General features: G+C 39.0%; 1 protein-coding gene across 9 annotated transcripts in view; it reads right to left on the bottom strand.

The window, feature by feature from the left end:
- Positions 1-24,780, bottom strand: part of LOC144313633 (ankyrin repeat domain-containing protein 26-like) — a 212,726-nt gene that overhangs the window by 28,386 nt on the left and 159,560 nt on the right. For 3 of the 9 annotated variants that reach the window (XM_077896678.1, XM_077896679.1, XM_077896683.1), the window contains exons 28-32: positions 20,018-20,968; positions 14,589-14,659; positions 13,949-14,042; positions 10,034-10,146; positions 2,439-2,571 (exon numbers count right to left, since the gene is read on the bottom strand). In XM_077896678.1, the coding sequence (XP_077752804.1) occupies positions 2,439-2,571; positions 10,034-10,146; positions 13,949-14,042; positions 14,589-14,659; positions 20,018-20,968 (1,362 nt within the window). The remainder of the gene's footprint in view (positions 1-2,438; positions 2,572-10,033; positions 10,147-13,948; positions 14,043-14,588; positions 14,660-20,017; positions 20,969-24,780) is intronic. The other 6 variants (XM_077896684.1, XM_077896681.1, XM_077896685.1 and 3 more) reach the window with 4 other exon arrangements.

Raw genomic sequence — 24,780 nt, 5'->3', positions numbered from 1 at the left:
ATAGGTCAATGTATTAGAATTGAGAATCTAAAAATAAACTCTCAAATTATAAGGGGATCCCTGGGTGGCGCAGCGGTCTGGCGCCTGCCTTTGGCCCAGGGCGCGATCCTGGAGACCCGGGATCGAATCCCACGTCGGGCTCCCGGTGCATGGAGCCTGCTTCTCCTCTGCCTGTGTCTCTGCCTCATTCTCTCTCTCTCTGTGACTATCACAAATAAATAAAAAAATTAAAAAAAAAAAAAACTCTCAAATTATGGTGGATTGATTTTCAACAAGGGTGTCGAGACACTAAAATGGAATAAGAATAGTCTTTTTAACAAATGGTACTGAGACAAATGGATATCCACACACAAAGTAATAAAATTAGACCTCTACCTCACAACATATGTACAAACTTAACATGAAATATTAAGAGCTAGGGATCCCTGGGTGGCACAGCGGTTTGGCGCCTGCCTTTGGCCCAGGGCGCGATCCTGGAGACCCGGGATCGAATCCCACATCGGGCTCCCGGTGCATGAAGCCTGCTTCTCCCTCGGCCTGTGTCTCTGCCTCTCTCTCTCTCTCTCTCTGTGACTATCATAAATAAATAAAAATTGAAAAAAAATATTAAAAAAAAAGAAAAGAAATATTAAGAGCTAAAATTATAAAACTCATAGAAAAAACAGGTGTGTATGTTCGTGATTGCATTTGGCAACAGTTTCTTAAATATGGCATCAAAAGACAGAAACAGATTAAGGATTTCATCAAAATCTAAAAAATAAAAGCTTCTATGCTTCAAATGTAACCATCAAGCAAAAGTGAAAAGGCAAGGTGATGAATAAAATATTTGAAAATCATATCCCTGATAAGGGGTCTGTAGTTAGGATATAGATAGAACTCTTACAATAATGAAAAGACAGTCCAATATAAAAATGGGCAAAATAAATGATTAGTTCTTTAAGCAAGATATAGAAATGAATAATGACCACATATAAAGTGAGATGCTCAACATCACTAGTTCTAAGAAATATGCAAATTAAAACCACAAGACAGATGGAACTCAACAAGTGTATTATGCTAAGTGAAATAAGTCAGAGAAAGACAAATACCATATGATTTCACTCCTATGTGGAATTAAGAAAAAAAAAAAGCCAACAACAGATGAACATAGGGGAAGGTGGAAAAAAAGGAGAGAAAGAGAGGCAAACCATAAGAGACTCTCAACCACAGAGAATAAACTAAGTGTTGCTGTCGAGGTGGGCAGGGGGGACTAGATGAGTGATGGGTATTAAGGAAGGCACTTGTACTGATGAGCACTGGGTATTTAAGTGAGGAATCACTAAATTCTACTCCTGACACCAAGATTACATGATATGTCAACTAACGAGAATTCAAATAAAAATTTGAAACAAATGAAAATACCCCTACAACGTGTCATTTTACACCCAATAGGATAGCTATAACAAAAACAACAGATAATGACAAACATTGACAAGAATCAGGGAAAATGAGAATCCTCAAACACTGGTGACATAAATGTAAAATGGTGCAGCCAGTTTGGAAAATAGTCTGGCAGTTCCTCAAAAGGTTTAAACCAAAAATGTTAAAGGTCCTTTAACATATGAACTAACAATTCCATTTATAAGTATATACCCAAGAGAAGTGAAATGTTCACGCAAAAGCTTGTACATGCGTATTCACAACAGCATTATTAACAACAGCCAAAAAGTGTAACAGCTCAAACGTCCACCAAATGATAAATACATAAATAAAACGTGGGCTGTCCATATGGTGGGATAGTATTCAGAAATAAAAAAATAATAAAGTTCTGACACATGGCACAAAATAAATCTAAAACCATGCTAAACCAAAGAAGGCAGTCACAAAGGATCAAATATTTGGTGATTCCATTGAGATGACCTGTCCAAAATCAGCAGCAAATCGATAGAGACAGAGACTAGAACGGTGACTACCTATGGCTAAGAAGAATAGGGAGGGGGAAACTAGCATGAGGTGCCAGTTAAAGGGCATAGGGTTTATTTTTACGGTGACAAAATGTTCTAAAATGGATTGTGGTAGTCTTTGAATATGCATCTTTTTTTTTTTTAATTTTTTTTTAATTTTTTATTTATTTATGATAGTCACATAGAGAGAGAGAGAGAGAGAGAGGCAGAGACACAAGCAGAGGGAGAAGCAGGCTCCATGCACCGGGAGCCCGACGTGGGATTCGATCCGGGGTTTCCAGGATCGCGCCCTGGGCCAAAGGCAGGCGCCAAACCACTGTGCCACCCAGGGATCCCTGAATATGCATCTTATGTTCATTATATCTCAATAAAGTTATTACCAAAAATATATATCAAGTATGTAAGATTACTAGGAAAATCTGTATTTTACTGCTCAAAGCACAGAGGGATTTATTTCCCAATGATTTTAGAGTCCCAAAACTAATTAAAAATTACCTTCTGTCTTAGCATATTAATCTGAATTTCCATTTCCGTTTGACTGGTTTTTAAATCTCCATAGAAAGGAAGCTCTCCATTTTCATATTTACTTAATATCCTTCTTAACATGTTTATTAAGTGGTTCTTAAGCCTGCAGAAGGTATAGAATGAGTAAGTCAGGTCCTTTAAGAAGAAATATTTAATACTTATTTAAATAGATAATATGTTCTATCACATAAACAAATCTATACTTATGATATCTCATTTGTTCCAATCTCTCATTGTTTGAGAGAATACCAACTAAATTACATTGCTAAGTAAAAAAATATGGAAAAGATTTTTATGACACATATGGCAGTTGAAGGGTTAACAGGGTAACTATATTAAGAGTTCTTGTAAGTTATTATTAATATCTATTTTCAGTATGTGAATATAAAAATTAATCTATTATTAGGTAGTAGAGGCTAGTAATCCACGGTGAGGAAGAAAAGCATCCTCATCTATTAATGTTTTATAAAGACACAAAAATACATTTTGGTACCCACCTACCCCAGTCTAAAAGAAGGAAAGAAAATACAGACAAAAAACATCAAAGGAGATCATTCAAAACAGAAAGAGAAACAGGAAAGAAAAATATTTATAAAGTTTGAATTCAGAGGAAGAAGGAAGAGGCAGAGCTTTAGAAGAAAGGAAATCAGCAGAGAGAGAATGTATGATGATGGCCTATGAGACTGTTTTAAACAAAAATCTAATACCTTGGCTAGTACATTCTTAGGAAAGTGAAGGATGCCAAACAATGCAGAGAAACAAAGTTAAATGACAGAAAAGTTTTGGCGGATCAGAGCAAAACTTAAATACTCAGCAAATAAGCAGAAAGGAAGCCAGGTGGGAGCTTCAGAGACATCGGAAAGACTTTTTTAAAAATCTGAGTAGTGAAGTTGCTCATTTTATTCTTCATGAAGTCAGACATGTATTTTTGTATGAATGACATATTTTATAACTAGAAAACGCAGGAAGAAAATGTAAGCCACTTGAGTCAGAGATGGCAGAGCAAGAGGAGAACATAGTTTTGTCTGATCCCAGAAATTCAGCCAGAGAGCTTTCAAATCATTCTGAACACCTGTGAAATCAACCAGACATCTAAGGAAAGAATTGCAGCATTTCTACAAATAGAAAAGTGACCACTTTTTGCAAGTCTTGGTTAACTTTCACCTTCAGAGTTACATTCTATTCTTTCACCGTACTTAATTTTATTTCTATATACATGTAAGTCCTGCTTGTTTTTCCTTTGGGATATATTTCTCTAACAAAAAGACATAGGATATGGTATATTGCTCAGTTCTGTTCAACTGGGTGATAATATCCTTTTTTAAAAATTTATTCATGATAGTCACAGAGAGAGAGAGAGAGAGAAAAGAGAGAGAGAAAAAAGACAGAGAGAGAGAGGCAGAGACATAGGCAGAGGGAGAAGCAGGCTCCATGCACCAGGAGCCCGACGTGGGATTCGATCCCGGGTCTCCAGGATCACGCCCTGGGCCAAAGGCAGGCGCAAAACCACTGCGCCACCCAGGGATCTCTGATAATATCCTTTTTATTTTGACTTTTAATTTCCATTTTTACACTTACATTCTAGACTTTCCTTGTATTTAATTTTATTTTTGTATATATACAAGGTTTCCTCTTAACCATTTGGGGATGCAATTTCCTAACAAAAAGACCAAAATTCACATAGTATCGGTGTACTGCTCTGCTCTCTTGATCTCTCTAATTCTATTATCTCCTTTGTTAACCTTTAAATTGGCTTCGGGTCTCTTCTGATTTGTTTAGCATGTATTTATCTGGGGTCATTCTTGATATTTTTCTATTCTGTTCTCTCACTCATCTCTTCTTCTCTGGACAGAATGACAAGATGGAAAAACTCACCGCCACAAAGAGAACAAGAGGTAGTACTGACTGCCCAGAACCTAATCAGCATGGATAGAAGGAAGAGGCTGGAGCGAGAGTTCAGAAGAATGACCATCAAGATAATAGCTGGGCTTAAGAGACACTCAGAGGACACTAGAGAATGCCTTTCTGGAGAAATAAAACAACTGATATCTAATCAAGTTGAGATAAAAAAGGCTAATCTTAGTGAGATGCAATAAAAAATGAAGGTTCTAACTGCTAGGATAAATGAGGCTTCACAGAGAAGTAGTGATATAGAAGACAAAACAATGGAGAATAAAGAAGCTGAGGAAAAGCGAGAGAAACACCACTGGACTATGACAGGAGAATTTGAGAGATGATTCGTACCACACAGCAAAACAATGTTAGAATAATGGGGATCCCAGAAAAAGAGGGGAAGGAGGGGGCAGAAGGCCTATTTGAGCAAATTATAGCAGAGATCTTCCCTCATCTGGGGAAAGAAACAGGCACTCAAGTGCCAGGAGGCACAGAGAACCTTCCTCAAAATCAATAAAAAATAGGTCAATATCTCCAAGCAAAGCTTGCAAATTTCAGACCCAAAGAGAAAATCCTGAAAGCAGCTTGGAACACGAGGCCCTGAACTAAGAAGGAGAGAAATATTCAACTGGCAGCGGATCTATCCAAAGAGATAGCAGGCCAGAGAGAGCTGGCATGATATACTCAGGGTGCTCAATGAGAAGAATCTACAGCTAAGAATTTTATCCAGCAAGGCTCTCATTCAAAATACAAGGGGAGATAAAAAGCTTCCAGCACAAACAGAAACTAAAAGAATTTGTGATCCCTAAAACAGCCCTGCAAGGGGAACCTTTAAGAAAACAGAGAGCCCAAAAATAACACAGACCAGAAAGGAACAGACACAGTACACCAAAACACAGACTTGACACGTAATACAATGGCACTACATCCATATCTTTCAATCGTTATTCTGAATGTAAACAAGCCAAATGCCCCAACCAAAACACACAGGGTATCCCAGTGGATTAAAAAAAAAAAAAAAAAAAGCAAGACCCATCGATATGCTATCTGTAAGAGACTCATTTTTAGACACAAAGACAACCCCAGATTGAAGGTGAGGGGGTGGAAAACCATTTTATCATATTAAAGGACATTAAAAAAAAACTGAGGTGGCAATCTTGATATCAGACAAGTTGTATTTTAAACCAAAGACTGCATTAAGAGATGAAGAAAGACACTATGCCATAATTAAATGGTCTATCCAAAGAGAAAATTGAACAATTATAAGTTTTAATGCCTCTAAAGTAGGAGCAGCCAACTATATAAACCGATTTTCTGTTAAGATTTCATTTATTTATTTATTTGACACAGAGAGAGAACAGAAGCATGGGCAGCAGGAGAGGGAGAAGCAGACTCCCCACTGAACAGGGAGCCTGATGAGGGCTTCATCCCAGGACCCTGAGAACATGACCTGACCAAAGGCAAGGGCTTAACCGACTGAGCCACCCAGACCCCCTTATGAACCAATTAATATCAAAATTAAAGGAACACATTGATAGTCATACAATAATAGTAGGCACTTTAACACACCACTCACTGTAACGGCCAGATCATCTAAGCAGAAGATCCACAAGGGCACAAGGGCTTTGAATGACACACTGCACAAAATGGACTTCACAGATAACTTCAGAGCATTCCATCCTACAGCAACAGAATACACATTCTTCTCGGGTGCACATGGAACATGTTCCATACTAGATCACGTACTGGGTCATAAATGAGGTCTCAACTGATACCAAAAGATTGGGATCATTCCCTGCATACTTTCAGACCACAATGCTTTGAAACTGAAACTTGATCACAAGAGGAAATTTGGAAAGAATTCAAATACACGGAGGTTAAAGAATCAAGCCAGGGAATAAAAGCACAGTTTTAAAAACCTCATAGAAACAAACAAAAATGGAAACGCAACTGCTCAAAACATCTGGGATGTAGCAAAGGTCATCCTAAGAAGGAAGTATATAGCAATACAAGTCTTTCTCAAGAAATGAGAAAGGTCCTAAGTACACAAGCTAACCTTACACCTAAAGGAGCTGGAAAAGAACAGAAGATTAAAACCTAAAACCAGCAGGAGAAGAGAATTCATAAAGATCAGAGCAGAAATCAATGAAATAGAAACCAAAGGAACAGTAGAACACATCAATGAAATCAGGAGCTGGTTCTTTGACAGAATAAGATCAATAAACCCCTGGACAGACATATCAAAAAGAGAACGGACCCAAAGAAATAAGATCGTGAATGAAAGAAGACAGATCACGACCAGCACCAGAGAAATATAGACAACTATAAGAACACATTCTGAGCAACTATATGCCAACAAAGTAAGCAATCTGGAAGAAATGGATCCCTTCCTATCAAAACTGAAACAGGAAGACACAGGAAACCTGAACAGACCCATAACCAGCAAGGAAATGGGAGCAGTCATCAAATATCTGCCAACAACCAAGAGTCCAGGACCAGGAGGCTTCCCAGGAGAATTCTACCACACATTCCAGGAAGAATTAATCTATTCTTCGGAGCTGTTTATAAAAATTAGTAATGGAAGGGAAACCTTCCAGTGTTCTCTGTGAGGCCAACATTACTCTGATCGCAAAACCAGAGCAAGACCCCACCCAAAAGGAGAATTACACTCCAATATCCCTGATGAACACGGATGCCAAAATTCTCAACAAGACACTGGCTGGGAGGATTCAACAGTACATTAAAGGATGATTCACCATGTCCAAGTGGGTTTTATGCCTGGGCTGCAAGGGTGATTCGACATCTGCAGATGAATCAATGTGATACACTACAGAAATAAAAGAAAGGATAAGAACCATAGGATCCTCTCAAGAGATGCAGAAAAAGCAGTTGACAAAGTGCAGCACCCTTTCCGGATCAATACTCTTCACAGTGCAGGGAGGAGGGGAGCATATCTCAATATCATAAAAGCCATCTACGAAAAGCCCACACCCGATGCTATTCTTAATGGGGAAAAACTGAGAGCTTTGCCGCTAAGGTCAGGAACACAACAGGGAGGTCCACTCTCTGGACAACCAGTGTTGTTCGACATAGCCTCAGCATTTAGACAACAAAAAGAAATAAAAAGGCGTCTGAATCAGAAAAGAACTCAAACTCTCACTTTTCTCAGAGGACATGATATCCTATGTGGAAAACCCAAAAGACTCTACGCCAACATTGTTAGGACCCTTTCCTGAATTCAGCAAAGCAGCAGGATAGGAAATCCATGCACAGAAATCAGTTGCATTTCTATACACTAACAATGAGATGGAAGAAAGAGAAACTGAGGAGTCAATTCCATTTACCATTGCACTAAACACCATAAGATACCTTGGAATAAACCCACCCAAAGAGACAAGGATCTGTACTCTGAAGAAGACAGGACATTCTGGAAAGAAATTGAGAAATCATAAAGAACTGAAATCATTCCATGTTCATGGATTGGAAGAACAAATATTGTTAAAATGTCTATGCAAGCTCGAGCAATCTCTACATTCAATGCAATCTCTATCAAAATACTACCAACTTTTTTTTTAAGATTTTTTATTTATTTATTCATTAGACACAGAGAGAGAGAGAGAGAGAGAGAGAGAGAGAGAGGCAGAGACACAGGTAGAGGGAGAAGCAGGCTCCATGCAGGGAGCCCAACGTGGCACTCGATCCTGGGTCTCCAGGATCACACCCTGGATTGAAGGCAGAGCTATACCGCTGAGCCACCTGGGCTGCCCCCAACTTCTTTGCATACAGCTGGAGTAAATAATACTAAAATTTCTTTGGAACCTTAGAAGACCCCGAATAGCCAAAGGTATGTTGAAAAACGTAGCCAAAGCTGGTGGCATTAGAAGCCAGCCTTTAAGCTCCATTGCAAAGCTGTGATCAACAGGACAGTATGGTCCTGGCACAAAAGCGGACATGTCAATCAATGGCCCAGAAGAGTAAATCCAGAAGTGGACCCTCAACTCTATGGTCCACTCCTCTTCAACAATACTGGAAAGAAAATCCAATGGAGACAAAGCAGTCTCTTCAACAAATGGTGTGGGAAAATCAGACCACCACATGTAGAAGAATAAAACTAGACCATTTTCTTACACCATACACAAAAATAGAGTCAAAATGGATGAAACACCCAAATGTAAGATAGGAATCCATTAAAATCCTAGAGGAGAACACAGCCAGCAACCTCTGTGACCTTGGCTGCAGCAACTTCTTGCTAGACATGTCACCAGACGCCAAAATGACCTACTGAGACTTCATCAAGATAAAAAGCTTTTACGCAGCAAGGAAACAGTTGACAAAACCAAAAGACAACTGACAGAATGGCAGAAGGTGTTTGCAAATGCCTTATCAGATAAAAGGCTGGTATGCAAAGTCTATAAAGAGCTAATCAAAGTCAACACCCAAAGAAAGATAACCCAATGAAGAAATGGGAAGAAATGAAAGGACATGTCTCCAAAGAAGACATACATATGGCCAACAGACACATGAAAACATGCTCAACATCAGTTGGCACCAGAGAAATACAAATCAAAACCATGGTGAGTTTCCCCCTCACACCTTTCATAATGTCCAAAATTAGCAAGTCTGGAAATGACAGATGTTGGCAGGAATGCAGAGAAAGGGGGATCCTCTTACGATGTTGGTGGGAATGCAACCTGGTGCAGCCACTCTGGAAATCAGTACCAGAGGTTCCTCAAAGAGTTGAAAAAGGAGCTACCTATGTAAAACCCAGCAATTGCACTAGAAGGTATGAATCCCAAAGATCACTTTGGTCAGGATCCAAAGGGGCACCTGCACCCATATGTTTATACCAGTAAATATCCACAATAGCCAAACTAGGAGATCCGATGTTCTTTGAAAGAGGTATGTATAAAGAAGGTGTGATATAAATAAATAATCATATTTATTTGTTTATTGGACAGAGAGAGAGAGAGAGAGGGAGGGAGAGAGAGAACAGAATATTACTCAGCCAATAAATAATGAAATCTTGGGACCCCTGGGTGGCTCAGTGGCTGAGAGTAGGCCTTTGGCTCCGGGCATAGGGGAAGGGAAGGAAAAGTAAAACAAGATGAAATCAGAAAAAGACACAAACCATAAGTCACTCAATACTAGAAAACAAACTGTGGGTTGCTGGAGGGGAAGGGATTGGGGGCGATGGGGTAACTGCCTGATGGGGATTAAGGAGGGCACGTGATGGCATGAGCACTGGGTGTTACATAAGACTGATGAATCACTGAACTCTACCTCTGAAACTAATATTACACTATAAGTTAATTAATTTGAATTCAAATAAATAATATAAAATAAAAAGAAATACAAGCAAATCCAAGATAACTTTTGATGTTGTTATATGACACAGTTAAGTTTTTAGAGATTAGGATATCTGCTCTAAGAAAAGAACACTATTAAAAGGAAAGATTACCTAAGAACAAAGATATCTTGCAGAAAAAATTCACGGTGGACAATGAAAAGCGCAGTTGACAATATATGTCAAAGGCATTGTTGTTATTATTTAAGGAATCACGGAAGAGTAAATGTAGTATTTTGGCAAGAATTTCTATTTAGGTTTTTATAAACTACAATTACAGATAAATTAGTTAATTAATGGTTAAAGTGATGTGAAATATTAGTCTTACCCAGTATTCTCTTTTTCCAATTCCTCATTTTTCTTCACTTCTTGATCCAACCTGAACTGCAAAGGCTGTTTTAACTCCATACATTTCTTTAGGTTTTCCTTTTCATCACCACACTTTGGAAACAATTTTTTAAGAACATTAGTTTCAAAAATCAAGAGACTCCTTCTTCTTTTATAAAATGCTATTTCTCATGAATCCATGAGTAATATGTGTTTAGACAGGTTTATAAAATACATATAAAATGTAGGTTATGAACCAAATGTCAATGAAAAGAAATCTCAAAAATAAGGATGTTTGTTAAAACAGCTTCAACTGAGTTTATATTTTCATCATTTTTGTTTCTAGAATTTAAATTGCCAAAATTTACTTGGGAAATACAGAGGTTTTTAATCCACATTAATGAAAAAATCTTTAAGGTGGCTATACTTACATCTGAGTTTCTAGAGATGTCCTAGAAGGAGTTTCACCAATGTCTTAAGATACTCTGGGTTTTGTGAGATCACAGCTTAAGATACAGTCTCTGAAAAATTCCCATACTGTCCCCATTATAATTTTGATGATCATCTGACTTTAGGATGAGATACTCTCCTTCTCTGCAAGCATTTCAAACATTTCTCTGCAAGATTTTAATGTCTTCTTTTCTATTGACCACTTTTCTCTCTAAATAAAATTCAAGGCTTCCCAATATTCTATAAAAACGTTTCCTTACTCTTGCAGCATTTTCGATCATCTTGCTTTTCCCCTTTCACTGGACTCGAACATTCTTTAATGTGTCATCTCAGCCACAGATTCATCTTTTCATCGCGTCTTTTACACTAAAATCTGACTTTCAATCCTGGAATTCCACTAAAAAGTTTTGACAATCATCAAGGATCTGTTTTTACAAGTCCTGATCCTGCTTTACTTCTCAGCAGCAGCTGAAAACAATGCCACATCTTCCCTCTGCTCTTCTAATCCCATTTCATTTCTAAATGACAGCAAACGCTGACATTCAGTCCTTGGACCCTTGCTATTCCTCTTTTTCACATCCTCTCAGAGTTCTCCAAATCCCAAGGCTTCAAAACCAGATGCTCTATTCTATACTTTCAGCCTTGACCCATTTACTGAGGTCATGTGTATGCTTCCATCTTCCTTCTAGTTCCTCATAGACAATATTTTCAACCACACATTCAATACCTGTTACCTGATGTGCATTACCTTTCTAGTTAGCTAATCTGTTATTTTTATATATTTTTTTAATTTATGTATTTGAGAGAGAGAGAGAGCATGAATGGGGAGAGGAGCAGATACAGAGTGAGAAGCAGACTCCCTGCTGCAGAGGGAGCCTGATGTATACAGGACTCGATTCTGGGACCTTGAGGTGATGACCTGAGCCTAAGGTAGATGTTTAACCCACTGAGCCACACAGGCACCTCACACAGTTAATCTTGTACATTTTATCTTGACTCTTTTTGGGATTACTTTGAGTTATTTTTTAAAGATTTTATTTATTCATTTATTTATTCATGAGAGGTACGGAGGGAGAGGGCGGGGGGGCAGGGAGAGAGAGGCAGAGAGAGAGAGAGAGAGAGAGAGAGGCAAAGAGACAGGTAGAGAGAGAAGCAGGCTCCATGCAGGGAGCCCCATGGAGGACTCCATCCCAGGACTCCAGGATCATGCCCTGAGCTGAAGGCAGACGCTTAATGAGAGAGACACCCAGGCATCCCGAGTGTATTTTTTTTTAATTTTTTAAAATTTATTTATGATAGTCACACACACACACACACACACACACACACACACACACACAGAGGCAGAGACACAGGCAGAGGGAGAAGCAGGCTCCATGCACCGGGAGCCCGACGTGGGATTCGATCCCGGGTCTCCAGGATCGCGCCCTGGGCCAAAGGCAGGTGCCAAACCGCTGTGCCACCCAGGGATCCCAGTGTATTATTTTTTAATCTGGGGGGGGGGCACCTTTACCCTCAGGATGCTGACCATTGTACTTTGTCTTGCTTTTCTTTTATAATGCAAAAGTTCAAAAAAAAATAATGCAAAAGTTCTTCCCAAGGGTTGGATTATGAACGGTTTGCCTTTGTTTCCTTTTGAATACTTTCCTATTCCATAGAGACGTGAACTTACGGAAGTCTTCTTCTAAGTTCTTTTCAGACACATACTTGACTATTTTCTTCAGAGGCTTAAGTCAGCTAGAGCTAACTCTTCTTCCCAATCCATATTTCTTCACCTCAAAATGGTGTCCATGAAATATCTTAACACAGATGTAGTCTCTGTCCTGGGGATTCATGAGGTGAGAACCTTCTAGAGAAATTAGGGCTATGAACTAAGTTGCTGGAAAGCTATTTAAGTTTTTATTTTATAGGGTAAGCTTAAAGTGGCTAATCATTTTATACCATAACCCTAATTCATTTCTATAGGAATATGCAGAATTATCTATGGATATTCTTACAAACTCTGTAATATGTGGTGGCTTCCTAATAGATTCCTGTGTGATATTGTAGGGGGACAACTCATGGCACTCTCAGTCAGAGAGAAGACTCCTTGTCAAGTTAACTGCATGAAAAGTACAGTAAAGCAACTTGAGCAGTTTTATATGAAGTCAGGAAAAAAAGTTTTTTTCGATGTTTCTTTGGCCACAGAAAGGACCAGTCAACAGAATGTGCTAGTTCCCCTGATAGGTATGATTGTTTAATGAAATTTGCATGTACCTAACTTATGTCACTGAAAGAAACTAGTTGTAGGTCCATCTACCTCATAGTTCCAACTTAGAAGTCCCAAAGCAATCTTCTCATCTTAAATCATTGGTAGCCACTCCTACAAAGGACGGTATGAATGGCACGATAATCCTGTACTGCTTATAAATGGTTATATAGTTTTCACTACCTATCAATAAACTGGAGTCCTGGATTGCACATTAATCTTTTCTGAGATTGGACTGTTAAATCTCTGAAAGTATGATTAACTCAAGGTAATAGAAAAACATTCGTTTCTGAACTTGCAATGAATGCTAGGAGCACTAGGTTACTCTCTAAGGCCCTGACTGAGCAGTCATTTCTACTTTTTCACTGGCATCTCTTTTCCTTTACAAAATCCAACAAGGAGAAAACTACATCCCTTTGAGAAAAATGTTTGCATAATTACCTAGTAGTCATTCTGCTTTTTTCTAAGATTCTATTTATTTATTTATGAGACACACACAAACACACTCACACACACACACACACACACACAGAGGCAGAGACACATGCAGAGGAGGAGCAGGCTCCATGCAGGGAGCCCCATGTGGGACTCAATCCGGGGACTACAGGATCATGCCCTGGGCCCAGGGCAGGCACCAAACCACTGAGCCACCCAGGGATCCCCCTCGTAGTCATTCTTAATGAAGGCAACACACTACCAATTTGTAATTACAAATCACCACAAATTATTAGTAAAGTAATTCATTCTCAAAATCTCAGTGAAGGGTTGAGATTACAAGAGAAAGTCAGCATTCAAGATCAAATTATTACTCAAAGTTTGGGGAATTTTAAACATATTGAAAAATATTAGCAGGGACTCAGACATTAGTATACCAATATTCATAGCAGCATTACCAACAATAGCTAAGAGGTAGAAAAACCCAAATGATCACTGACAGATAAACAAAATGTGATATATATATATATAAAATACTGTTTTGCTTAGGCTATCACAATCCTTTTTATTAAAATCTTACTACAAAAATGATTAATTTATGCATTCAGTCAACTTTATCTATAAAGAGGAATTATACCAAGAGTAGTTAAATAGCAACCATATGAATATAATAAATATTTTTATGAGTGAGAATTTTCATATTATCCAAAATGTTCTTATACACTACTACTAGAGATATAAAAATTCCTTCTCCTTAGGACAGAAATTAAGAGACTGACTTACCGAACTTGAACTTAACAGGTCTTTCTGAAGCTGTTCAATTTGGCCTGCTTGCTCCTTGACTGTAACTTTTAACTCGGCATTTTCAACTTCAAGCCTAAAATGCATATTTTAAAATATTTATTCTCAGACACAAATTTTAAACATACCACATAATTTCTAAACAAACATCTAAAGGTCTTACATAAATTCTTAGAAATTTAAAAAGTAGATTTGGCAATTGTGCCATTTTTCTGGTTGTGTTTTGGGGTTAATGTACAAAATTTAAAGATCGTAAGCAAAAAAGAAAAAAAAAAGGATCGTAAGCAAAAATTATGCATTTCAAAATCCCACAAAGCTGATATTTTTACCCAGCTAAACAACGATGTATTTATCATAATGGATATATTTCTCATACTATACTACTTATCTGCTTTATAAATACTCAAGTTATTTTCTGTGCTGCTTTCACTTGTCCTGTTGCGGGACGCCTGGGTGGCTCAGTGGTTGAGAGCCTCCCTTTGGATCAGGGCACGATTCTGGAGTCCCAGAATTGAGTTCTGCATCAGGCTTCCTGTAGGGAGGCTGCTTCTCCCTCTACCTATGTCTCTGTCTCTCTCTGTGTCTCTCATGAATAAATAAAATCTTAAAATAAATTGCATACTTTTTTATGTCATCTCTGAACTTCTGAATGCACCTTACAACCTTTGTTTGTAACTCCTTTGCTTCTTGTCGCTAAAAAAGAAAAGAAATACTTTTAACTACTGACAATCTAGTATAAAACCACCATCATCTGTTTTTGTAAATACAATGTCACTGGACACAGCCACATTTTCCTCTACATACTGATTTAAGGCTTCCCCAGAATTATACTGCTACAATAGAGACCTATGACTTGCAAAGCCCAAAATATTTACAATCCCCTGACAGAAAAGCTTTCTGAGCACTCTTCTAGTATTAAAAAACAACATTCTAACGTTTTTAAATTATATTTTATCAGGTACACATACAAATTTACGTATTGTTCAAAGGCAGAAAGACAGGAAATTACCTTATGGTAAACTTTTCTAGTTTTCTATTCCAAGCACCACATCAATTATAATTTTAAATATTCACATTTACAAATCACCATGGGCATTCCAGTGATTATACAAGTTAACATGCTGCTTTCAGGGACACTCAGATATTTCAAGTAACAGCTTCTGAGGCAGGATCTCTGTAGGAACCAGAATGCCTGGATTTGAATTCCCAGCTCCCCTGGGCATTTGCTGTTTGACCTTGAAAAATTACTTCAAATTCTGTGTCTCAGTTTCTTCATGTGTAAAATGAAGTTAATAATAGTATCTACCTCACTGTGATAGTCGGAAGTTTAAATTAGGGAATATACATAAACTACTTAGAAGAGTATGTGGCACATACCAAATTCTAAGTGTCTGCAATTAGCATTATTATTGTTGTTGTGTTTTACGTTCTAATGATATTTGATATTTTAGGCAGACGGCAGGCCAATGAAAGTGGTCTCTTACACAAGTTATATTGAAATCATTCTTCATACCACTGAAAGCGGTAGCAAATGGGGAGCATAAGGCCCAGGATATAGCCTCAGGACTTCAAAACACTTTCACTACAGGTGCCTCAGTGGCTCAGTCAGTTAGGCATCTGCTGTGGGCTCAGATCATGATTTTGGGGTCCTGGGATTGAGACCCCAACATCAGGGTTCCTGCTCAGCAGGGAGTCTGCTTCTTCCTTTCTCTCTGCCCCTCCCCCTGCTTGTGCACTCATGTTCTCTCTCTCTCTCTCTCCCTCTCCCTCTCTCTCTCTCTCTCAAGTAAAATATTAAAAAAAGGGACGCCTGGGTGTCTCAGCGGTTATGTATCACTTGAACTGGGACTTGGCTCAGGCTTGATCCTGGAGTCCTGGGATCAAGTCCCACATCAGGCTTCCTGCATGGAGCCTGCTTCTCTCTCTGCCCGTGTCTCTGCCTCTCTTTCTGTCTCTTATGAGTAAATAAACAAAAGTTAATTTTTTTTAAATCTTCAAGAAAAAACTTTCAAAAGTTCCACTAGCCAATGGTACTTTCCTCCACTTATAATAATTTTAATTTACCTCCTCTCTATACTACTCAGTGAACAATGCTCATGGACTACAGTGCAAACAGTAACTCCTACACTGAGTGATACATAACTTACATGACCATCAGAGGCAAGGTAAAGCCACTGACGTGGAAATAATGGACTCTTGCTAAACCAATGTTCCCAAATCATTTTATGTTCATATTGTTCATCTTAGCAACTGTTTATGTTAGAGGGCTTTAGCAAGTACTCTGATGAGTAGAGATTAAGGCTCCGTGGTGTGGCATATCAGAAAAGCTGCCCTCAGGGGCACCCGCTGGCTCAGTTAAAAGAACATCCAACGGTTAACCTTCAGTTCCTGTTCAAGCCCCACAATAGATGTAATGATTATATAAAATAAATAAACTTAAAAAAAAACCTGTCCTCAGAGCTTTATAGTTGGTAAAGTGCTGGAACTCTGTAAATCTCAGTTCTGGTTGCATAATGAAGGCAGGCATATTTAGACTGTTTTGCCATAATCAGAAAAAAACAGCATCTGATTGAATACTTTGTCCGATCGGATTAAATGCTTTCAGTTTTACACTTAACTGCTTAAAATACATTTAGAATACAGCTTTGTTATGTCAATGTGTTTCAATCAGAAATTACTGCTATGGTATAAAGTACTTAATTTTATCCTAAAAACTGTTAAGATATTCTCAAATTTAGGCAAGGACAGGTACCATACACATAAAATATTTTCCCTCTTAGATACATTTGTACATAAGAAGACAGAATTATCGCTCATGAAAAAAAATAAAAACAATGTAAAATAAAGGACTAAACTGGTCTGCACAGACTAGATAATACATGTAAAATAAAGGACTAAACTGGTCTGCACAGACTAGATAATACGGGTGAAGAAAGTAAGTTCAGGGGGAGTTACAATAATCAGAGAAAGCCTCATGGAGAATGAGAGACAATGAGCCAGGACTCAATAGTGTAGGATTAGGCAAGAGGAAGGGAAACTAAAAAGACAGAAAGGGTAGAATGAGTAAATAAAAAAGGGTGAGAGATGGTAAAATCACCCCAATTAACTTAAAGGATAAAATCTGATGGCAGAGAAATACAGATGTCCACACAACTAAACCAATGTTCACAGCAGCATTATTAATGGCCACAAAGTGGAAATAACCCAAAGGTGCATTAAATGATGAATTAACAAGGGCGTTAGCCCACAATGGAGGACTGTCTGACCAGAAAAAGAAATGAAGCACTGACATATGCTAGAACACAGGCGAACCCTGAAAACAGGAAGTGAAAGAAGCGAGTCGCAAAGGACCACACGTGGTGTGACTCCCTTTATAGGAAACATTCACAATAGGCAACTCTATGGAGACAAGAAGTAGACTTCTGGTTGCCCGAGGTCAAGGGCAACAGCTAAGGGTTTTTTTTCAGGGTGACGAAAATGTTCTGATGGCAGTGATAGTTGCAAAACCCTATAAATATACTCAGCGACAACAACACATGTTAAATGGGTCAACTGTATGGTAGGTGTATTTATAGCTCAATAAAGCTTTTAAAAAGAGTCAATGGCAGGACCTAGATAATTTTCTTAATTCTCTCTTTTGGCTTTATATACATCATCTGAATATTTCCATGCATTTTAATATATAAATATTAAAAATATAAATATTTTATAATATTTATAAATAAATATATTAAAAATAAATATATAAAAGGAAAAGAAAATGAAGGAAATGCCTCAGTTCCACTAGTCGTAACCTTTCTTTACAAGTTTTCCTGAAATCAGTACAGAGTCTATATCCATCAATAAAAGTGAAGATGAGAAGTAAGACGATTTTCTGAAACATTCCGTTAAACCTTATCTTCTGATTTTATCTAGCTCGCCTCATCATGGTAATAGAGATCTCAGTAGAAAACATTGTTTTTAGGGCACCTGGGTGGCTCAGTTGGTTTAGGCGTCCAACTCATGATTTCAGCTCAGGTCATGATCTCATTGGTGGTGGGTTTAAGCTGGCATGGGGCTCTGTACTCAGCAGGGAATCTCCTGGAGATTCTTTCTCTCTCCCTGTGCCCCTCCCCCTACTCATGAGTGTGCATGGACATGCATTCTTTCTCTCTCTCTCAAATAAATAAATAAATAAATCGTTAAAAAAAATCGTATAGCAGGAGAAAAAAGTCCCTCAATTTCTGTGAATGGGTAAATGCTATAAGGAAAAACATAGAACACAGAGAGAGCAGAATGAAAAGTCAGAATTTAATAAATAAGTGCATGGTGAAGACACTAAAATTATGCTAAATTGAAATGAAAATACAAAAGAAAGTGGTCCATGGAAATTAGCATCCTAAAACATTTATATTATTTAACCAGCTACAGAGGAACTGTTGACATGTTATATGTAATACATATGTGACTTTCGATTTGATCCAATGTTTTTAAATCCTGTACCTCATCTTCTAAATTAATACGATAATGTGATAACTCCGGTGAAGCCTGTGACATACATTGCTTTTTTAGGGCATCAGCCAGTTCTTGTTGAAGTTCTCTCATAACTACCTAATAAGACCTTCTGTTACTGATTTTAGAAATCATCCTATTATTATGTTAATAATATAATTCTAACGTATGTACTTTATCACCACATACATCAACTCACCTTTTATTCCTAGAATGTACACACTGCTAAGTGAATTCAGTTAAAGACACAAAAAGTGTTATCCCTCCTGCCTAGTCAGTATTATGTTACACAGATAATTATTTCAGCCCCACTCTCCATTCCTTGTTGATGAATTTGCAAAGCTTCCCAGCCTGCTGAAGTCTCAAAAAGAAATGGGTATTGTATAGGTGAGACTAGCAGTGGTAAATTCTACATTAATCAAATATTTTCTCTCTTTTTTATTAGAGGCTAAAATTAACTTCTAAGTTCTTCACATACTCAATCCTCTGCTCAAATCCTTCCAATAGGTTACTATCTCAGAACAAATGTGAAGTCATACTAATGGCCCTCAAGCCCCCTACATAACCTGGCTTCTGCCTCCCTCCTGGCCTCAGCTCCTAGAGATCCCTCCCCTGTTCATGCTCACTCCACTCCTGCTATACAAGAATCCTGCCATCCCTCCCTCAGTAGCCTGAAAATGGAGATCCAGTGCCAAATTAATAAATCACAAAGATACAATTCTATTGGAAAATTTTAAGCCCAAATGGTAGTTACCAATGGAGTTTTGAAATGAGCAAATTATTTGAAAAATGCTTAAATTATAAACCGTGGTGGGAAGATGAAATCAAATACAGCTTTGCTAAGTCACCAGTTATCCCAAATTATGATTTAGTGAAAAGTAGATGCCTTCAAAGAGTGAAAAGGTCACAAGAATAAATGATTTGAGACTAAACATTTAAATTTACATAAATAAAAATAAAAGTATGCTAACTGAAAATGCTTAAAAAGCTATCAAAAAAAAGTACTGAGATACAGCACCTACACTTCAGTTCATGTGACAAATCTGGAGTTAGTTGTCAAGGTAATCCACTTATTTGAACCTCAAGGTCAAAACACTCAGGTATGAGCATTTCCACTTATCTGTTCATCATGGTATTAAAACGTGGTGACAAGAATTAAAACTATTTTAGTAGTACTAACAATAAATTATTAATATCAGACTCCTTTCTTTAACAATGTATAACTTAACCTCTTGAAGTTTCTCATAGATGACGTGCATTTTTATTCAAATTAAAGCACCTTTCAGGTCTAATTTTTATTTGCTGGATACAAGTTATGAAGATTCAAAACTGACCCATAATCATTCAGGTCGTGATCTCGGGGTCATGAAGTGGAGCTCTGCACTGGGCATAGAGCCCACTTTGGATTCTCTCTCCCTCTCCATCTGCCCCACTCCCATTTAGGTGCAGGTGCACTATTTCTCTCCAAAAAAAAAAATAGTACTAATAAGCCATAACCAAACATTACTTTGAACTTTCTAATAGGAAGCTTGAAAAATATTTGTCTTTCTGAATACTTACTTCTCTTTCTTCTTTCTCATCTTCATATCTAAATGCTCTTTCCATTATCTGTTTACATTTATTGATTAACTCCTTATTTCTTTCTCGCAGTTGAAGAGCTCGTTTTTCACCTGCAACTCGAACCATTCTTACAATAACCTGAACCTGGTCTTTGAGATAAATTATAGTCTTTTCTTTACATTCCACTCTGCTGTAGGCATCATCTAGTTGCTCTCGGAGCAACATATTTTCACTTTGTAGTTGAGATAATTTCTCTTCTAAGGATTCATGCTTTCCCATGTATTCATTCACTTTACCTTGTTCGTTTTGAGATTTCTGCTCAATTTCCTTCTTCTGACCCTGTGTTTGTTTTGGGTTTCTTTGTAAATGTTCTAAAGCCAACGTCTTTTCTCTGAGAGCATCTCTTGTATACTGCAGCTCAATTTCTAGGGCATTAAGTTTACTTTCGACTTCAGAAAGTTGCTGAGAAAGCACCTCATTGTTATCTTTTAGGTTAGACATCTCAAAGCTCATTTTGTCCTGTAAATGACACCACTCATCTTTTGCTCTCTGGAAAGCAAGTTCTAGGTCTCTTTTTGATGCCTGACTTTGATCACGATCCTGTATAGCTGTAGCGAGTCTAGCTCGGTATGATTGAAGTTTTGCTTCCAGTCTTTCTCTGTTTAGCTTTTCATCCAGCAATTTAGAGTTCAGCATGGTATTCTCAGTTGTCACAACATTCAGCTGCCCACTAGATTGGAATACTGTATTTGTTAATGTTACCTCATTCAGTTTTATGGCGTTTTGAAGACTGTCATTCTTTTCTTTTTCAGTTTCAGTGTCTTCACAATACCTCTTTTCCTGCTTCTGATTCCTTATTGTGTCTATTTCCAGTCTTAGCATGGCAAGTTCATCTTGCAACATGCGGTTTTCATGTAACAGACCTTTTTCTTTTTCATGAGGAGGAGAAACCTAAGTAAAACAAGAGTCTTTTAGCTGGAACTCAATAAAATGACATTATCATGATTTTCTCTGAAATCAAAGAATATCCTATGTTTATACAAGGAATGGGTTGCAGTTAAGTGGATATCCAACTGGAAAAACACAAAGTTGGATCCAAGCTCAAACTTTTATACAAGCATAAATTCCCCAAAGTTCAAAAGTTTAATTGAAAGCAATGAATGCATGAAAGGAAAAAGAAATCATGACAAAATCCTAAGAATCTCAGAATTGGAAAGGTCTTTCTCTGGTTTACAACAAACTCAGAAGGCTTGAAAGAAAAAAACTAATACATCTGACTACACTAAAATTGAGTTTATAGTCTCATGTCTAACACAGTCCACAGGAAAACCCTTAGCTCTGCATATATTTGGACAGATTCAATTTCCTAACCTCACTTTGTCCTGAGAATATTCCATACGTATTCGACTTTTCTAACATTTCTATACTCAGTTATAAGAATTTTATCTACTGATAACTAATAAATCTAGGCATTGTACTACAAACATGTCTGCACACATTAATTATCTCTTTTAGTTATCACAATTCAAAAATGGAGAGGTTAAAAATACTAAGTGAGCTGCAGGACATTCCCCAGGTCTTTGTACCCACTACCACTATTCTGGCACCAAACTGCAGCTACTTCTCTAGTGTGAATCTTAAATACAAAAGAAGCCTTGTATTTCAGGAGTGGCTGGGTGGCTCAGTCAGTTAAGCCTCTGCCTTCGGCTGAGGTCATGGTCCCCGGATCCTGAGAGCAAGTCCCGTGTCAGGCTCCCTGCTCCACAGAAAGCCTGCTTTTCTCTCTCCCTCTGCCTCCACTCCCCCTGCTTGTGCTCTGTCAAATGAATCCATAAAGTCTTTTAAAAAGAAAAAAAAAGCCTTATATTTCAAAATACCAATACTAACTAAGGTAAAATTTATGTAGCTCCTAGAAAAATCATGAGATTATTTGTGGCTGCAACTAATTTTATTTCCTCTTCAGATGTTTAAAATGGCAATAAATGCAGAAGAGGGGAAAATACACTGAGCTATTTTACTAGGAACAAAAGACTTATCAATAAATTATCAGTAAGTATATATTACAGCATATGATTATTTCAAAAGCTCCTTGTAGGGATCCCTGGGTGGCGCAGCGGTTTGGCGCCTGCCTTTGGCCCAGGGCGCGATCCTCGAGACCCGGGATCGAAGCCCACATTGGGCTCCTGGTGCATGGAGCCTGCTTCTCCCTCTGCCTATGTCTCTGCCTCTCTCTCTCTGTGACTATCATAAATAAATAAAAAAATTTAAAAAAAAAAAGCTCCTTGTAATGAAATCAGATACTACTTGGAGCAAATTGTTACTCATCTCAAAAGTAGGAGACTAACATCTGAAGTAAGGTCTTAAAACGGGCTACACTTTTCCTCCTGTTCATCAGTGGAAGTGTGAAACTAACCCCTCTATGAATATAGAGGTGGTGAAGGAATTGCCAAAAACTAAAACATATGTTGTTAGTAGCAAGAGTTTTGTGCTTATGGAAAGCTCATAAATTCCATACTATTTTCCAAAATAATAAAAACTTCTACTTCAGATAAGGGCATTATGAATGTCACTATTTGACACCTGCAGACAAATGCATTTAAATTAATGAATGGACTACAAACTTCACTCCTCCCTATATAGACCCGTATGTGTATGTATGTACGTATGTATATATGTATATACATACACACACACTCACCCACAAATATATATGTATTCTTTTAAAATCCTCTGTACTTACCATAATGTACAGGGTTGGTTTTTAGAAATATACACATGCATGGAGAAAAATAATAATTCCAAAAAATAAAATATACATACGTACAAATACATACACACGTACTTCAAAATAACTAAAGAAAATACCTCAGAATTCATTTTAGTATGAGACATTTCTGACTCATTTCGTTTGCAAAGGTGATTGTTTAGAATCCCATCTTGGGTGGGGCAGGGGCAAGGTGAGGGAGGAGTAGGGATCCTCAAGCACCTGGCCCCACCAACTTACCTTGATAACTTTCAAATCATCCTGAACACCTACGAATTCGACCTGAGATTGATTGATGATTGATTTTTATTTACTTTTTTACTGGAGCTCGATTTGCCAACATATAGTATAACACCCAGTGCTCATCCCGTCAAGTGCCCCCCCCTCCCCTGGCAAGTGCCCGACCTGAGATTTTTTTTTTAAAGATTTATTTATTTATTTATGATAGAGAGAGAAAGAGAGAGAGAGAGGCAGAGACACAGGAGGAGGGAGAAGCAGGCTCCATGCTGGGAGCCCCACGTGGGACTCGATCCCGGGACTCAGCCCTGGTCAGCCCTGGGTCAAAGGCAGGCGCCAAACCGCTGAGCCACCCAGGGATCCCCCCGAACTGAGATTTAAAGAGAGAACAGTCAGAACGCTACAGAGAGAAGGGTTTTCGCTCCTAACAAGGTAGGGAGGCGGAGAAAAATAAAAAAGAATCAAGTGGGGAGGGGCACCGGAGGAGCCGGGCTGAGGCCTGCAGCGGGGAAAGCCTCCCAGGCGGGTAAGCGCAGCCCTGGAGAAGCAGACAAGTGGGAGCTTTAAAATCCGCCCCGGATTCCTCCGGGATGGAAAGGCGCTCAGCTGGGAACTCCGCCAGGACGTGGGGGGTGGGGACCTCCAGTCTCCGGGGTCACTGACAGAGGAAGTGCGCAGGGTCGAGCGCCCCCCACACCGGCCCAGCTCCGTAAAGGGCTGGAGCGCGCTGCGCGGGGCCTCGGGGAGAAGCCGGTGTGTCGGGAGGGGCTCCGGGAGCCAGACTCCAGCAGCGCAGGCCCCGGACCCCAGGGGACACAGCCGGGATCCTGCTCTCCCCGGGACAGGCCGAGGCGGGGAGGGCCCAGGACAGCGAGGACACTCCTGCCCCTCCTGCCCCGGGAGCATCCAGGCCCCTGTGGACTGGGAGATGGGGGGAGTCACTGCAGGGGGCGCCCTCCAGGGCCAGGGAGACCTGGCCGCTGCCGGTGTGGTTGTCCCTCCTGGTGTCACCCGGTGCCTGGGAGAGGCGTGGCCGCCAGGGGACACGGGCCTCACGGGAGGTCAGGTCGGCTCCCCGTGACCCTGCACCCAGCAGGGGGCGGGGCAGCTCCCCAAGGTACACACACCTGAGAATCGGCACAGCCCGCCCCTCCCCCAGAAGACCAGCTGGAAGGACAGGGGAAGAGCAAGTTCCCCACCCAGCAGCGCTGGAAAGCTCCAGGGGAAGTCGAGGGATCTACAGTATATAGAACTAGAGGGTACCCCTCTTCCCCGCCCCCCCACCCATGTTCCAGTACAACTCATTTTTATATCAGACTGTAAGTTTCCAATTTTCTTTCTCTTTTCCCACCTTAACTACAATATTTTGCCACCTCTTCATTTTCAGGTTTCTTCCTTTTTGACTCATATTTTTACAATTACACGTCTTAGATAGATTTTCCACTTCTAGATTCCCTTCAACATACTCAACTTAATTTTGGGAGCTAGACGAGATATGTTTTGTGTGTGTGTGCTTTTTTTGTTTTCTCTACCTCATTTTGTTCTACAATGGCACAATACCTTCTAAAACAGGACGAGCATGCACCCAGAACCAAGTGGTATACCGTGCTGGTTCATTCTGTGAGACTATATTCTCTCTTCGTTCCCATTCTGCCCCCCTTTTTATCTCATTTATGTTTTGGGGAACAATGTTGGGTCTCTCTACAAGTATTTCTGGTTTATAGAAATTTGGGACTCAGTATCTTCTAACATACAGAACTTA

This window comes from Canis aureus, chromosome 5 (assembly GCF_053574225.1).
Source record: "Canis aureus isolate CA01 chromosome 5, VMU_Caureus_v.1.0, whole genome shotgun sequence".
Classification (NCBI taxonomy): domain Eukaryota; kingdom Metazoa; phylum Chordata; class Mammalia; order Carnivora; family Canidae; genus Canis; species Canis aureus.
This window is presented reverse-complemented; position numbering and strand designations above follow the sequence as displayed.